We start from the raw sequence: 15,470 nt of genomic DNA, 5'->3' as shown, positions 1-15,470 counted from the left end.
CAGCAGAACAATCCCACCAGAGTTCAAAAGGCAGTCTCCCTTCTCCAGCAGCAGAACAATCCCACCAGCGTTCAAAAAGCAGTCTCCCTTCTCCAGCAGCAGAACAATCCCACCAGAGTTCAAAAGGCAGTCTCCCTTCTCCAGCAGCAGAACAATCCCACCAGCGTTCAAAAAGTAGTCTCCCTTCTCCAGCAGCAGAACAATCCCACCAGCATTGAAAAAGCAGTCTCCCTTCTCCAGCAGCAGATCGATCCCACCAGCATTGAAAAAGACAGGCAGCGGCGCTCACCCTCTGCATTCGCCTCAATGTTTCTGGCTCTCTTGTTGCTTTAATCAGCAATCAATAGAAGCTTTAATTGGTGAAATGGAGTCGAATGTAGGCTTGTGCCTTATCCCTTTGTCTCCTCACCATGAGATCTGTGCCCGCTGTCTCTGCCTTCCAGAATCCTCTCGGAGACTGCAAAGCAATGAAACAACCAAACGATCTCCAAACTGCAAATCACAGGCTCCAACAGTTCCAGAATCACAATCAAGATGAAATACAGACGTAAAGACATGAAATAAGTGAAATGAATGGATTCATGGTCAATCCAGAAAATGTTGACCATGGGAGCATTGTACACAGGCACCATCTTGACCGTAAGTCGTATATAAGACCATAAGATATAGGAGCAGAAGTAGGCTATATGGCTCATTGAGTCTGCTCCGCCATTCAATCATGGGCTGATCCAATTCTTCCAGTCACCCCACTCCCCTGCCTTCTCCCCATACCCTTTGATGCCCTGGCTAATCAAGAACATATCTATCTCTGCCTTAAATACACCCAATGACTTAGCCTCTATAGCCGCTCATGGCAACAAATTCCACAGTTTTACCACCCTCTGACTAAAGTAATTAGTCCGCATCTCAGTTGTAAAAGGACGTCCTTCAATCCTGAAATCGTGCCCCCTTATCCTGGACCTCCCTATCATAGGAAATAGCTTTGCCATATCTAATCTGTTCAGACCTTTTAATATTCGGAGTGTTTCGATGAGATCCCCCCTCATTCTTCTGAACTCCAGGGAATACAGCCCAAGAGCTGCCAGACTTTCCTCATATTGTAAGGGTGTGTGTGTGTGTGTGTGTGTGTGTGTGTGTGTGTGTGTGTGTGTGTGTGTGTGTGTGTGTGTGTGTGTGTGTGTGTGTGTGTGTGTGTGTGTGTGTGTGTGTGTGTGTGTGTGTGTGTGTGTGTGTGTGTGTGTGTGTGTGTGTGTGTGTGTGTGATGTTTTTTTTAATTACTGTGTTCTTTATCCTATCGCATTTTTTTGTGTTGCAAAAAAATTGTTCTCCTTTACATCTGTATACTGGGAATGACATTTAATAATCTTAATCCTTGAATCTTTATTTTACAATTCAACTTAAATTTGCAGCAGCATAAATTCATATTCCTTTTCAAAAGGCATGTTTGAAAACTCCATACAATTGGACAAGAGTGAGACATCTACCAAGGCATACCTACCATGAAGGCAATGGCATCTAAATTCTGTTGGCTCATCTTCGCATTGTGAGTTGTTCTGGCATAATCCAACCATACAGACATTTACTGGAGTTGCACAGGTCTCTCCCATATATCCGAGGTGACAAATGCATCGAAAACTATTCACCAGATCTTCACAGTAGATGGTGTTTGCAGGGTGGCATGGATTTGACAGACATTCATTTATTTCCACTGAACAATCTTTACTTTCAAAACCTGTCAAAACAACCAATGTTTTATTAATTTTGCTCTAATAAAAATAGAGTGCAAATACAACTTTGAACTTGCATGCAAACAGTTAAAGATTGCTTGTTTTTTTTGCTTTGTTAGGTAGTTCCAAAGTTTTGGCCCAGCTCAAAGAAGGAATGGTGATTATTGCTCAGGTCAGGATGGTTTACAGCTCTGAGGGAAGCAGAGACTTGGTCCAAAGTGCAAAGTTCAATGTAAATTTAATATCCAAAGTCTGTATTTGCCAGAATATACTACCCCGTGATCCATTTTCATGCAAACATTCAGAGGCGAACAAAGAAGTACAACACACAAACACAGACTGACAAACAAACAATGTAAAAAAGAAGACTAACTATGTAAGTTCACAAGTGAACTTCTTGAATTTACAAGCATGTACTGCCCGTCTAGTTTGGTGAGGTCATGAGGTTGAGAAAAAGTCTTGGAGAAAATAATTGAATATGGGTTAAATGTAGACAGATCAACTTCCTTATACTTTCCACAACTCAGAAAACCAACATGACACAGGTTAACTAACATTCGAGATTTACTCATACAGACAAACCAGGAGACATTGGAAGCTCTTCCTACTCTCTTGTAGATACTGACTGAAACCACTACACTTTCATGTCAGGTTTCTTTTCTTGAAGAATTAGAACTCTTCATATATGCAAATACAGCAGAAACTCATCCCTCAGATTTAAAAAGAGTTTTCACTCACATTCAGACTTGTGCTTCTACTGTTTCAAGTGCTACAATAATAGGTTAGAAATGAATGCAAACACAAGGAAATATGCAGATGCTGGAAATTCAAGCAATGCACACAAAATGCTGGTGGAACGCAGCAGGCCAAGCAGTATCTATCGGAAGAAGTAGAGTTGATGTTTTGGGTCGAGAACTTTCGTCAGGACTAACTGAAAGAAGAGATAATAAGAGATTTGAAAGTGGGAGGGGGAGAGGAAAGATCTGAAATAATAGGACAAGACAGGAGGGGGAGGAATGAAGCTAAGAGCTGGAAAGGTGATTGGCAAAAGGGATAAACAGTTGGAGAAGAGAAAGGATCATGGGATGGGAGGCCTAGGGAGAAAGAAATGAGAGGGAAACACCAGAGGGAGATGGAGAGCAGGCAAGGAGTGATTGGGAGAGGGACAGAGAGAGAAAAAAAGAGAGAAAAATGTGAAAAATAATAAATAAATAGATCGATAGATAAATGAATGAATGAATAAATATGGGATGTGGTAAGAAGAGGAGGGGGGCATTAACAGAAGTTAGAGAAACCAATGTTCATGCCATCAGGTTGGAGGCTACCCAGTGGCAACACATTTTAATTCTGCATCCCATTCCCATTCTGATATGTCTATCCATGGCCTCCTCTACTGTCAAGATGAAGCCACACTCAGGTTGGAGGAACAACACCTTATATTCCATCTGGGTAGCCTCCAACCTGATGGCATGAACATTGATTTCTCTAACTTCCATTAAAGCCGCTCCTCCCCTTCTTACCCCATCCCTTATTTATTTATTTATTTATTTATTTATCTATCTAGCTATCTATCATTTTTCCCTTTTTTCTCTCTCTTGTTTCTCTCTCTCTGCCCCTCTCACAATCACTCCTTGCCTGCTCTCCATCTTCCTCTGGTGCTCCCCTCCCCCTTTCTTTCTCCCTAGGCCTCCCATCCCATGACCTTCTCCCTTCTCCAGTTGTGTATCCCTTTTGCCAATCACCTTTCCAGCTCTTAGCTTCATCCCTCCCCCTCCAGTCTTCTCCTATCATTTTGGATTTCCCCCTCCCCCTCCTACTTTCAAATCTCTTACTATCTCTTCTTTCAGTTAGTCCTGACGAAGGGTCCCGACCCAAAACTTTGACTGTACTTCTTCCTGGTGCTGCCTGGCCTGCTGTGTTCCACTAGCATTTTGTGTGTGTTGCTGGAAATGAATGCAAGTGGTTTTATTGTACAACGGGCTCATAATAAATTCCTTTCACTATTATCTAATGGAGGCACTGGTCCATTTATTCAAATGGCTCAAAGCCTTTGCTAAAATAGCAGAAAAGGGAATTTAACATGAGCATGGTCCTGAGGGATTCATAATATGTTGCAATTCTTTTTACTGACTATTCCATTTCAACAAGGATGAAAATGATAGAATTGAAATACATTTAAATAAGGGAAAGCTTATCAAACAAGTATAAACAATATCTATCTGGTGACAATTCAAATACAATGAATATTCATAGTATATAACCCATAAAATTCTTAACCAATTTTATGTGCATCCCTCAAGAGCGCGTGCACCTTTCCTTCCCCTTTGTACTCCACACCCTGCGACATTGCATAAGAATAGGCTGTAATTCCAGTACAGGGATCTACACTCAGTGGCCACCTTTTAGGTAAATCTGTACACCCGCTTGCCGATGCAAGTATCTAAACAGCCAAGCACGTAGCAGTAACTCAATGCAGAAAAGCATGCAGGTATGGTCAAGAGGTTCAGTTAATGTTCAGACCAAACATCAGAATGTGAAAGAAATGTTATCTAAGTGACTTTGACTATGGAATAATTGGTGGTGCCAGACAGGGCAGTTTGAGTATCTCAGAAACTGCTGAACTCCTTGGATTTTCACACACAACGGTGTCTAGAGTTTACAGAGAAAGGTGTGAAAAAAAATCTAATGACAGCATTTCTGAGGGTGAAAATGCCTTGTTAATAAGAGAGATCAAAGGAAAATGACCAGACCGGTTCAAGCTGACAGGAGGGCAGTAATAAGTTAAATAAACATGCATAACAACAGTGGTGTGCAGAACAGCATCTCTGAATGCACAAAATGTCAAATATTGAAGTGGATGAGCTGCAGCAGCAGAAGAGTACACTAGGTTCCACTCCTGTATCTAATTAAATGGCCACTGTTGATTAACATTTTGACAAATACAATCAAGTTGGGTGTGTGCTTATTAGGCATAGAATGGCTGGTGATACAGTATGTTAGATTTTATTTAATACACCGGGAATCACTGATATGGGTAATATGTATTGGTCATCCAAAACTTTCCTTGGTGGTGAGATGTCTTCTTTAATCATTGCAGTGCCCATTGTGAAGGTAGATACTCCTTGGTGCTCTAAGACAGGGAAGCCTAGAATGTTGATCCAATAGTGAAGAAGCAACACAACCAGACCAGACCTTGAAATTGGAATGGTGAATGAGTTGGAGAAGGTGAAGATTGTAGTGATCCATCTGCTTATTACCCTGGATGTGGACAGTGGTGTTTGGAAGTTCTGTGAGAATGAACAGAATATACATTCAATGGATCCTTACATAATCCCAAAGCTTTGACGTGCAAGGAAGGAGCTAGAATATGACATCTGTATTATTATTGGGAAGAGTAGCACATTGCTTATTACTGGGCTAGCTTGAATGAACTGATACAAATGCTGGCTGACTGCTGGGAATGAAAGAAAACATTTTGAAGAATTACTATCACTGGTTAGTCCAGAGGTCAATACCAAAGAGCGAAGCTTGAAGGTCAATCAGAAGTCCAAAAGTCGTGGCCCAATGGTTGAAGCATGAAGGCTTGTCTTAGAGTGGGAGGACGGCCAGTGATGAAGGATCTGAGTCCAAAATATTGACTGTTAATTCTTTTCCTTAGATGTTTCCTAAGCTGCTAAGTTCATCCAGCATTTTGTGTGTGTTACTCTGCATTTCCAGCATCTCTTATGTTTATGAAATGTCATGCTACTTGGATCTTGAGATGTCGGTAAATACCAGTAAATAGTTATCTCTTGGGATGGAGTTAGAGAGATCGATAGAAGTGTTGGAAATATTTGCTAATGTTTGCACAATGTTCAACTCCATTTGCAAATCATGTTTGTGTGTGACAAAACACAAACAACATTCAGGGATGGGCTAATAAGTGAACAATGAACACTGCTACTAAATAATTGGCAGGAAATGAAAGTCTGCATCAAGAATATAATCACCTAACCTTGACATTCAATAAAATTACCACTTCCAAGTCTTGTAGTATTGCTGAGTCAATGTCCTAAAGATCAAATTTGACCAGATATTTAACTGGATGTGTCACAGAAGTATTGCAGCTTCAAGCAAAGGTTAAATTCTGGCAGTTCTATGACAAGCAATTATCCATCTAGTGTACTCAAACTGTATCCACTATTTGAAAGACACATGCTAAGAGTATGATGGAAGTCTATCAACTTGCCTTGCTCAGTACAGCTGCAATAATACTCCAGAAGCATCAGGAGCAAAGCAGGACACCAACCACCCTCTCCATTCTAGGCATACTAGAAGTTTGATTGATCGCAGAGCATGGCAAAATGTTTGTAGACATTTTGGCTCCAATCAAGAAGCCATCATCAGTGCACAGTTGAGGGTGTTGGCTCCTCAGAATGCCAGTTTATATAATCCTCCAGGGTACAAATGGATATTGATTAGACATTGTGATCTGGTTGGCCTGTTCAAAACACTATGAACAGCATAACAGTAGAAGATTCTGATTGGCTGGCTTCAAAGGAAATACTTGCTTCGCTGTCCAGACCCCAAAATTACTGGCGGTTCATTGATTGTGGACATCATTGTTTTCCTTTTCGCTGTGTTTATATACAGGATCTACATGGATGTGTCTGTTGATTGATCCTTCTGTAGAGAACCATGCTTTGAGAAATTCTCTTTTTTTTGTCCTTGCTTGATTCAAGACTCTGGCTGTCATTCAGTTGAATGCAGTCCTTCATCTTCATGAGCTGATATTAGCGAGAGTGGGTCGTGCCCTCTGCCCATTCACTGATGTTCATGCAACCTGGTTGATAGTTTTCTGCTATTTAACCAACGTAGTACTTGTCGCAGTCACTACACCGGATTTTGTAGATAACCCATGTAAGGTACATCAATATCACTTCCCATCCATGATCTTGACCAGAAATTAGAACAAGGGCAGCAAGACTATGGAACTATCACAACCAGAAGATTGCTCCTCCGAGACATACACCATCCTAACTTCGAAATATTGGGCTGGAGTTTAAATCTCTGGCTGTGAAACTGCATACATTTTCATTTCCAAAGTAACAGGGAGCCTTGAAGTCATACGTGACAGCAAGGTTGCATTTAACCCATGGTATAGGTGGGGTTGGTGTTCACTGACCTTCAGGATAAAGTGTGGTGTATCTATTTTTCTCTTCTTAATATTTCAGTTGATGTTTATTACTTTATATGGTTCAATGAAATGTATTATATTTACGAACAACATAGAAGGAGACCACATACAAACTTCTCTCAGAAAATCGAGGCGATCAGAATCAAATCTTAGATAGAGGGACGCTCCTATAGAAAAGAGATGAGGAGAAATTTCTTTGGATAGAAGTTGGTGAATCTGGGTAATTCATTCCCACAGATGGCTGTGGAGGTCAAGCCATAGGGTATATTTAAAGTGAAGGGTGATAGATTCTTGATTAGTAAGGATGACAGAAATTATGGGGAGAAGGCAGAAGAATAGGTTGAGTGGGATAATAAATCACCACAATCGAATGGCGCAGCAGACTCGATGGGCCAGATGGTCTGATTCTACTCCTATGTCTTATAGTACCACTGACCACATTAGTTAATACGTCATTCCGAGTGAATCATATACTCTAAATAGTGTAATTAAATTTGTCATTTCCTTACAGTAATTTTTTTAAAAATTTATTTCAATCATCATTAATATTACTGATTGTCAGGTGTATTGAACTGTACTTTAAAGTGGACTGTCAAATGTCTTCATTGGCACTGAGTCAACATCCTGAAGCACCCTATGCAACAGCTCTGTCAGAATACCTTCACCAGAAACTTTGCAGTGGTTCAAGGAGGAGGCTTCCAACCACCTTCTCATGGTCAGTTAGACAGGAAATAAATGCTGGGATTGTCAGCACAATTCATATAGAGCAACTATAAATAAACCCTTGGATATTGTCTCAATGTCTCTATAACAGAAAGGGGAACATAAATGTCACAAGGCTCTTTTCCTCAGATAACCAAGTGGGTTGGAATAACATCTCAGCATAGTTCATAGTGCATAGTTCTTGAAAGAATTAGGCTAGTTGTTCCCTTTCAATTTTCTATCCAACCTTTATGGTCATATAATAAAATGGCAATATAGAATTGAACACTAACTTAATATTCTCCGAGACCAGATTCTATTACAGTTTTGTTATTCTGTGAAGGTAGATGAGCTGGACACTACACTAATGCTCTAAATAGAAAATATGGAAGTCAGCTGGAATATACATCACAATGAAAGCTAATCAAATTCTAATCAATGGCACTGTCAAAATCTAGTGGGTAAATTACATATCATTTTATCCTTCAGACTGTTGGTCATTTTTTTTCTTTGATCTTTTCGCTTATGATATTTTTCTTCAGAAAGTAAATGAATGTTTGTAATGGCACATTGAACAATTTCCACGTTGGGCATCACATCAATGCACATTTCTCTCGGGTCAGTTCCAGTACTGACAAATCGGCAGTAAATGCTGTCCATTGCAGTACCAAGGGAAGGCAGTAGACTTCGAAGTGACATATCTCACAAGAGCTCAGTTTTCCTCTCCAAAATGGCAGAAAGCTGCAGTCTCCATTGAGTTTATGGCTCAGACTTAGTCAATTTTTAGGTTTTAGTAGGTTCTCAGGGATGGCTTTGGGGACAGAGAGGGCAGGTAAGGGTCATTGAAGGTTTTGGGAAAGGGATGTGGGGAAGTAGAGGACAGGCTGCACAGTCTAAGCCTCTTTTCTGTGTTTGAAGGTCAGTGATGTGGATATGGTTGGATGGTGAATTCTGGGATCTGAGTTTCATGTGAGCAAGAGGCTCGAGTGATGGTGATCTCCAGTCTGGCAAGACCAGAGTTTGAAACCAAGTGTTCAGGGTCTCATTATCAGCAAGTCCAATGTTCTAGCCCGGGAATTCGCTTCCCAATGGCTGCCCTCCCCCGAATCTGAAAATCTCTGTGACTTCTGGGACAGTCAAAAGCAAATAACTTCTAGTCCTTGAGTCCACTGGAGGCTAAGCCCAAAGATAGCCTGTCCTAGGGTTAGGGTACAGTGCGTGTATGTGGGTGGGTGGTTGGGAGTGAGGAACAGGGGCTTGTCTTGCTGTTATTGTATTGATACGTTTTGTTTTGTTGTGTTCTGTGTTGTTCTGCCAGGCATTGTGGGAATGCTATTTTGGCGCCAGAATGCGTGGTGACACTTGTGGGCTGCCCCCATCACATCCTTGACTGTATTGGTGTTAGTGAACATGACATATTTCACTGTATATTTCAATGTACTTGTGGTAACACAGAGTCTTGCTGTCTTCAGAAGTTTTCTGATGACTCTGCCATAGTTGGATGCATCAATAGGAGAGATAAGGCTGAGTACAGGGCTACAGTGGGAAAATTTGACACATGGTGTGAGCAGAATCATCTGCAGCTTAATGTGAAAAAGACTAAGGAGCTGGTGGTGGACCTGAGGAGGGCTAAGGCACCGGTGACCCCTGTTTCCATCCAAGGGGTCAATGTGGACATGGTGGAGGATTACAAATACCTGAGGATACGAATGGACAACAAACTGGACTGGTCAAAGAACACTGAGGCTGTCTACAAGAAGGGTCAGAGCCGTCTCTACTTCCTGAGGAGACTGAGGTCCTTTAACATCTGCTGGACGATGCTGAGGATGTTCTACGAGGCTGTGGTGGCCAGTGCTATCATGTTTGCTGTTGTGTGCTTGGGCAGCAGGCTGAGGGTAGCAGACACCAACAGAATCAACAAACTCATTCGTAAGGCCAGTGATGTTGTGGATGTGGAACTGGACTCTCTGATGGTGGTATCTGAAAAGAGGATGCTGTCCAAGTTGCATGCCATCTTGGACAATGACTCCCATCCACTCCATAATGTACTGGTTAGGCACAGGAGTACGTTCAGCCAGAGACTCATTCCACTGAGATGTAACACTGAGCATCATAGGAAGTCATTCCTGCCTGTGGCCATCAAACTTTACAACTCCTCCCTTGGAGTGTCAGACACCCTGAGCCAATAGGCTGGTCCTGGACTTATTTCCACTGGGCATGATTAACTTACTATTATTTAATTATTTATGGTTTTATATTGCTATATTTCTTCACTACTCTTGGTTGGTATGACTGTAATGAAACCCAATTTCCCTCGGGATCAATAAAGTATGTCTGTCTGTCTGTAAATAAATCTAAATCAGGATGAATGTAGCAGGTTCTCATGCTAGCACGTATGAACTGGTCATACTGTACAACCTTGTGCTTTCTTCTGACTCTGAGTTGCAACTCGGTACATTCCAACTAAGCAAATAATTATGTTATAATGTAGTTACAAAATTCTTATTCTGTAAAATAACAAAAATACAGTAAAAACAACTGACTGAGCAGGGGCTATTGCATACATTAATCATGTTTTTCAAAACGATACAAATCATGTGTAAGATTCAGCAACAGTTAATGGTATTCTTTCATTTTGCTGCTAGTTTTTTGGTTTTTGCCTCTTTCTGTGGTCTCTCAGTTTCCATTTTCCAGACTCATGTGGGTGTTGGGAAGGGGAAAGGGATGGTTGCTAGGGGTGTGGAGAGGAAGAGCAGGAAGTTAGTTTCTTTGGAGATAATGGATTCCTCTACAGTGAGCAGTGAAGGGCTTTGGTGTCATTCATTTATTGCATGTGAAAAATGCTAGTTGCCCAATTAAAAAGAAATAGCAACAGCAGATAAAAAGGATTTTAAGTTTCTCCAGCTCATTATTGTTTGACAAGGTCGATAGGGGAGGCTTGATTGTCTCTGAGTACAAACTAACAATAGAAATTATCAGTGGTGTTGTTTTAAGATCACATACCCTTGGTGTCATGTAAAGCTTGTTCCTTGAATTCAAATCTTGCAAATTACACACAATATGCTGTATATAGACAGAGTATAAATATGTTTTGCCTTGTTAAGCTGATTCTGATACTCAAGAAAACCATTCACCAGGTAACAGAATCTCTACTGAAGATACACCAAGATTCCCTGCCACACCTGGGGGTAAGCTTTTCAAGTGTGGAACCTGCACAGTGAGCTTACACTCCCACTCCTTTAGAGCATAGTAGTTGGCGTAACACCACACAGTGACAGCTTGAGATCGGGGTTCATTTCTTGCCACTTGCTCCAAGGAGTTTCTCTGTTCTCTCCATGATTGTGTGGATTTCCCCTGGATGCTCCAGTTTCCTCCCACATGCCAAAGGAGGACGATTAGGGTTAGTGAGTTGTGGGCATGCTCTCCTGGCTCAGAAGTGTGGTGATATTCATGAGGTATCCCCGCACAATCCTTGATGATTTGATTTGACCCAAACAATACATGTTTCAACATACATGTGAGAAATTAAGCTCATCTTTATCTTTACACCTGGAGAGCTCAGTTTAGAAGAGAAGGATTGTATAGGTATTACCTTCACACATTGATAGCCATGGTTAATGTGACTGGACACCTGCTTGATACAGAAGTCTGAAGGTTTGAATCCCACACCAGTGACCTGAGCCGATTTTTGACTGCTGTACTGAGAAACTACTGCAGTCACTACTACTGCTTTTTTATTTGGAGGTGGTATTAAACCTTCTTGCCCTCTGAAGTATATATAAATCTATCCTATGCTCTTATTTTGAAATGAACATGATATTTACTTGCTTCAGGTCAAAACTTATTCCTCAGCCAACACCACTAAAATTGGTTATCTGCTCAGAATTTCATTATCTGTGCAGGCTTCTTAAACTCATATTGGCTGCAGTAGTTCCTCCAGTTTCATGGACTACAAAGGGTATTGGTGCCTCTCAATGCTGTGGGACAGTAGTGCAACAGTTAGCAATCTGTTCACCTCTGTAGGTTTGATCCTGACCTCCAGTGCTTTCTGTGCAGAGATTGCATATTCTCTCTGTGATCAGATGCATCTCCTGTCAGGTGCTCCAGTTTCCTCCTACATCTGAAAGATGGGCCAGTAGGTGAAATGGTGACTGTAAGTTACCCTTCAGTGTAGGTAAGTGGCAAAAATTGATCAAAGCAAAGTTGATGCGCATGTGAAAGAGAATAAGTTGCAAGGTTATGGGGGAACAAGGAGTTGGGAATGGGAGCTGGAAAGGATTTTTTTTGCATGAAGAAAGAATGAAATATATATATTTCCTTTCTCCCAATTTTAGCAGAACAGGATGTTCTAACACATTTCACTCTCTGTATTAATATGAGTGACACTCAACAGTCTTCTGTAGTATCCCAACACGTTTTCTGTTGTTTCAAAGGAACAACCATTCTTAAAGCAATTAACCATCTTTTCAGGGCAACGTGGTTATGCCATGAAATCTCAACAGTTCAATGAAGATTTTCATATGAAAAATGAATAGAAGCAATTTTGATTATAACAATGTGCTTCTGCAATAACACTGTTGATTGTAATTCCTTGGCTAGCGTGTTGTTGCATTAAGTTTCCTCTTCATTTGTTTTTGTTTTTTTTCCATTTAAATAAATCTTACTGTTATTTCAGTTTCTCCTTCTCTCCCTTTTTCCTGAAGGAGTCACTATGCATCGCCTGTACATCTAATACTGAAGGTGTGCGGGATAGGTTATTCTCTAAAATGTTCTCCTTTATGTTGAAAGAACAATGCAGACTGGGTGAGTGCTCTCTGAAAGATCACAGTTCATGCTGTCTGGATGACCCTGAGTTTCCATTTTGCTATCAATTTAGTTCTTTGTCATAGTCTGCAGCACAAAAACAGGCTCTTCGACACATCTAGCCCACGCCAAATTGCTATTTTTCCTAGTCCCTTCTACCCTCACCCACCATCGCCCTCTGTAGCCCTCCCATCTATGTACTTAACCAAATTTCTCTGAAATGTTGAAATCAAATCTGCATCCACCACTTCCGCTGGCAGCTTGTTCCATGTGCTCTCCACTCTTTCAACGCTCCTCACATTTCATCCTTATCCCATGACATTTAGTTTTAGTCTCACCTAACCTCAGTGGCAAAAAACAACTTGCTTGCATTGATCCTATCGATACCACTCATAATGTTACATACCTTTCCCACTCTGACTTCTCTACCTTTGGCCTCGAGCAATGTTTCAATGAAGCCCAAAAGTAAGTTGTGCAGACAAATACATCATCTTACAACTAGGGCATTACAACCCTCAGCACACAACACTGAACTCAATAACAGCAGATATCCAGCCTTGCAGACACAAGACAGACTATGAACTCTGGAAATCTGTAGCAACACACATAGGAGTGGAAGGAACTCAATGAGTCAGGTAGCAGCTCTGAAGGGAAATGAACAATTGATGTTTTAGGTCACGAGGACTATTCCCATGCTGTATTCTCTGTGACTTTGACCTTTTTGTGGGTTGGTTCAATATTAAAATATAAAACAATGCAGCTAAGAAATAGACCCTCGGGCCTATGATGCTGCACCAAACTAATTAAGCTAATAGCACCTAATCCCTTCTTCCTGTACATGAGCTATATCCCAGTCTGTTAAATAAAAACACCTACAGTGCACATCTACTTCAAAATTCTCCCCTCTCACTTAAAATGCATGCTCTCTAGTTTTAGCCATTTTGACCCTGGGAAAAGAATGTGTATTAAAGAGAAGCTTGTCCAGAGCAGCATTTTCTTACCAAACGTAAATAATGAATAGCCTGTCGCTGCCTTCCAGTACAAATCTTGCAAAACCCTTAATTGTTATTAAATTAGTACATTTTATCTATAAAAATCTTCATACGAACTGAAACACTTGAGAAAAGGTGATCTAGTGTTTTCCCAGTGTATATAACAAATAAACTTTTTTCGGGCTTACAGCCAAGTGCAGGTATCAATTCTAATTGATGTTTAATGACAAACTCTGCCATCCTCATCAGGGATGATGCTTGGACATGTCTAGTCCAGTGATATTCATACCCCTGTAGTCCGTCCCTCCTGATTGGTTAATCCTCATTCAATCAGGTTTCCTTTCTCCTACCATGTTTACAATCAAATTCCAGTTCTTACTTAGAGCAAGACCTTCATCTTTGTTAATATTCTTTTGCTCTAGTTTTATTTTAATGGCTTCCTTCACCATTGGCATGCCACAGTAGTTTTGTGCTGTCAAAGTCAATCCCATGGCCAGTGCAAAATCAGTGTTCTGCTACCACTAATTTCACCAGGTAACGCAAACTGATACACCTCCTGTGTTCCTTGATGGGGGTTTCCACCATGCACCCTGTCAGGCTGATGTACGTTGTTCCGCATTCTGAGGGAATCCTGTAAACACCAGCTATCCTGACTCCCAGGTCATCTTTGACCTACATAAGCGGTGATTTGAGCTTTCTTATGGGTTTGTGGATGACACTAATCCTGTATTTCTTGAGCATCCTGGTGATCCTTCCAGAACCGTGGAAATAGAGGGAAGACAGGCGATACCGATGGTTATCCATGGTTAACCATGGCGACAGGCAATGGTTTTTCCATCGGCTCTTTTAAGGGCCAAATGGTATGCACAGAGAAAACCTGCATTAAGGAACTCAGGAGGTGTATCCATTTAGGTTACCTGGAGAAATCGGCAGTAACAGAACGTAGCAATCCTATTGGCCAATAACTTTTGGGACTGCCTGGTGAAAGGAACCATTGAAATAAAACAAGAGAGAAAGGATTTTAACAAAGACAAAGGTCTTTATCTGAGAAGAACTCAAATTCAATTGCAAGCAAGGTGAGATAGTGGAAATCTGATTGGATGAGAAATAACCAATCAGGAGGGATAAACGACTGGGGTAGGAACACCACCGGACTAGACATGTCCATGCACCTTCCCTGATGTAGATGGTGGAGTATGTCATCGAAAAATCAGTTAAAATGGACACCTTTACCTGGCTGGAATCCTGAGAAGAGTTCATTCAATAACACTATTCCTTTTTCCAGATTTGCAACCTGAGTGTTTCCAGCATTTTTTGTTTTTACTTTAGATTTCCATTGTCTTCCATTATATTGATTTCCTACCCTAGCATACACTTTTGACACTAGTGAGCATTCATATCCAAGTCTCAGTGATAGAATGTGAGTAATAATTAATCTCTACATAAAAACATTCCTGTTGTCTAAAGGAATGTCATTCAGAAAGAATGCAAAGGTATTCTCGAACAAAATCTTTAATCCAGTGCACACTGCCTGGACATTGTCTTCTTAGCTTTGTCATTGTCTGTTCACTGTATTCCTCTACAGAATTCCATCAACTGTTAATCTGGAGCATTCAGATTGCTGGATTTACCTAACTTTGCATTACAACTGTACTTCCATCATTTTTACTCAGAACTCTGTCACATATCCCATCCGTTCTACCCACCTCTTAACATAATATCAATAGTCCCTCATTTCCTTCTTTGGAGCTCATAGAATATTTAACTCATGACTTCTTCATTCTATCACATAATCTGCCTGCATTTCATTAGTTGTGATTGCAGATGGCCAACTGTATTATACTGAGAAATAGCATATTCAGATTCAGATTCAGTTTGTCATTTAGAAACCACAAATGCAATGCAGTTAAAAAATGAGACAACGTTCCCCCAGAATGATATCACAAAAGCATATGACAAAACAGACTACACCAGAAAATCCACGTAACGTTTGGCAATCCCCAATCCAGAGTCCGGAGATGCTGCTGCGTATTAATATCGCGCTACCGTCTAGCGCGTTCCCCGGAAAG

General features: G+C 40.9%; 1 protein-coding gene across 1 annotated transcript in view; it reads right to left on the bottom strand.

Moving 5' to 3' along the window:
• Window positions 1-15,470, bottom strand: part of eys (eyes shut homolog) — a 1,854,977-nt gene that overhangs the window by 1,036,063 nt on the left and 803,444 nt on the right. Inside the window, exon 13 of the mRNA XM_073056513.1 lies at window positions 1,500-1,733. Coding sequence (XP_072912614.1) covers window positions 1,500-1,733 — 234 coding nt within the window. The remainder of the gene's footprint in view (window positions 1-1,499; window positions 1,734-15,470) is intronic.

This window comes from Hemitrygon akajei, chromosome 9 (assembly GCF_048418815.1).
Source record: "Hemitrygon akajei chromosome 9, sHemAka1.3, whole genome shotgun sequence".
Classification (NCBI taxonomy): domain Eukaryota; kingdom Metazoa; phylum Chordata; class Chondrichthyes; order Myliobatiformes; family Dasyatidae; genus Hemitrygon; species Hemitrygon akajei.
Note: the sequence above shows the minus strand (reverse complement) of the source record. Positions and strands in the feature narration are given on the sequence as shown.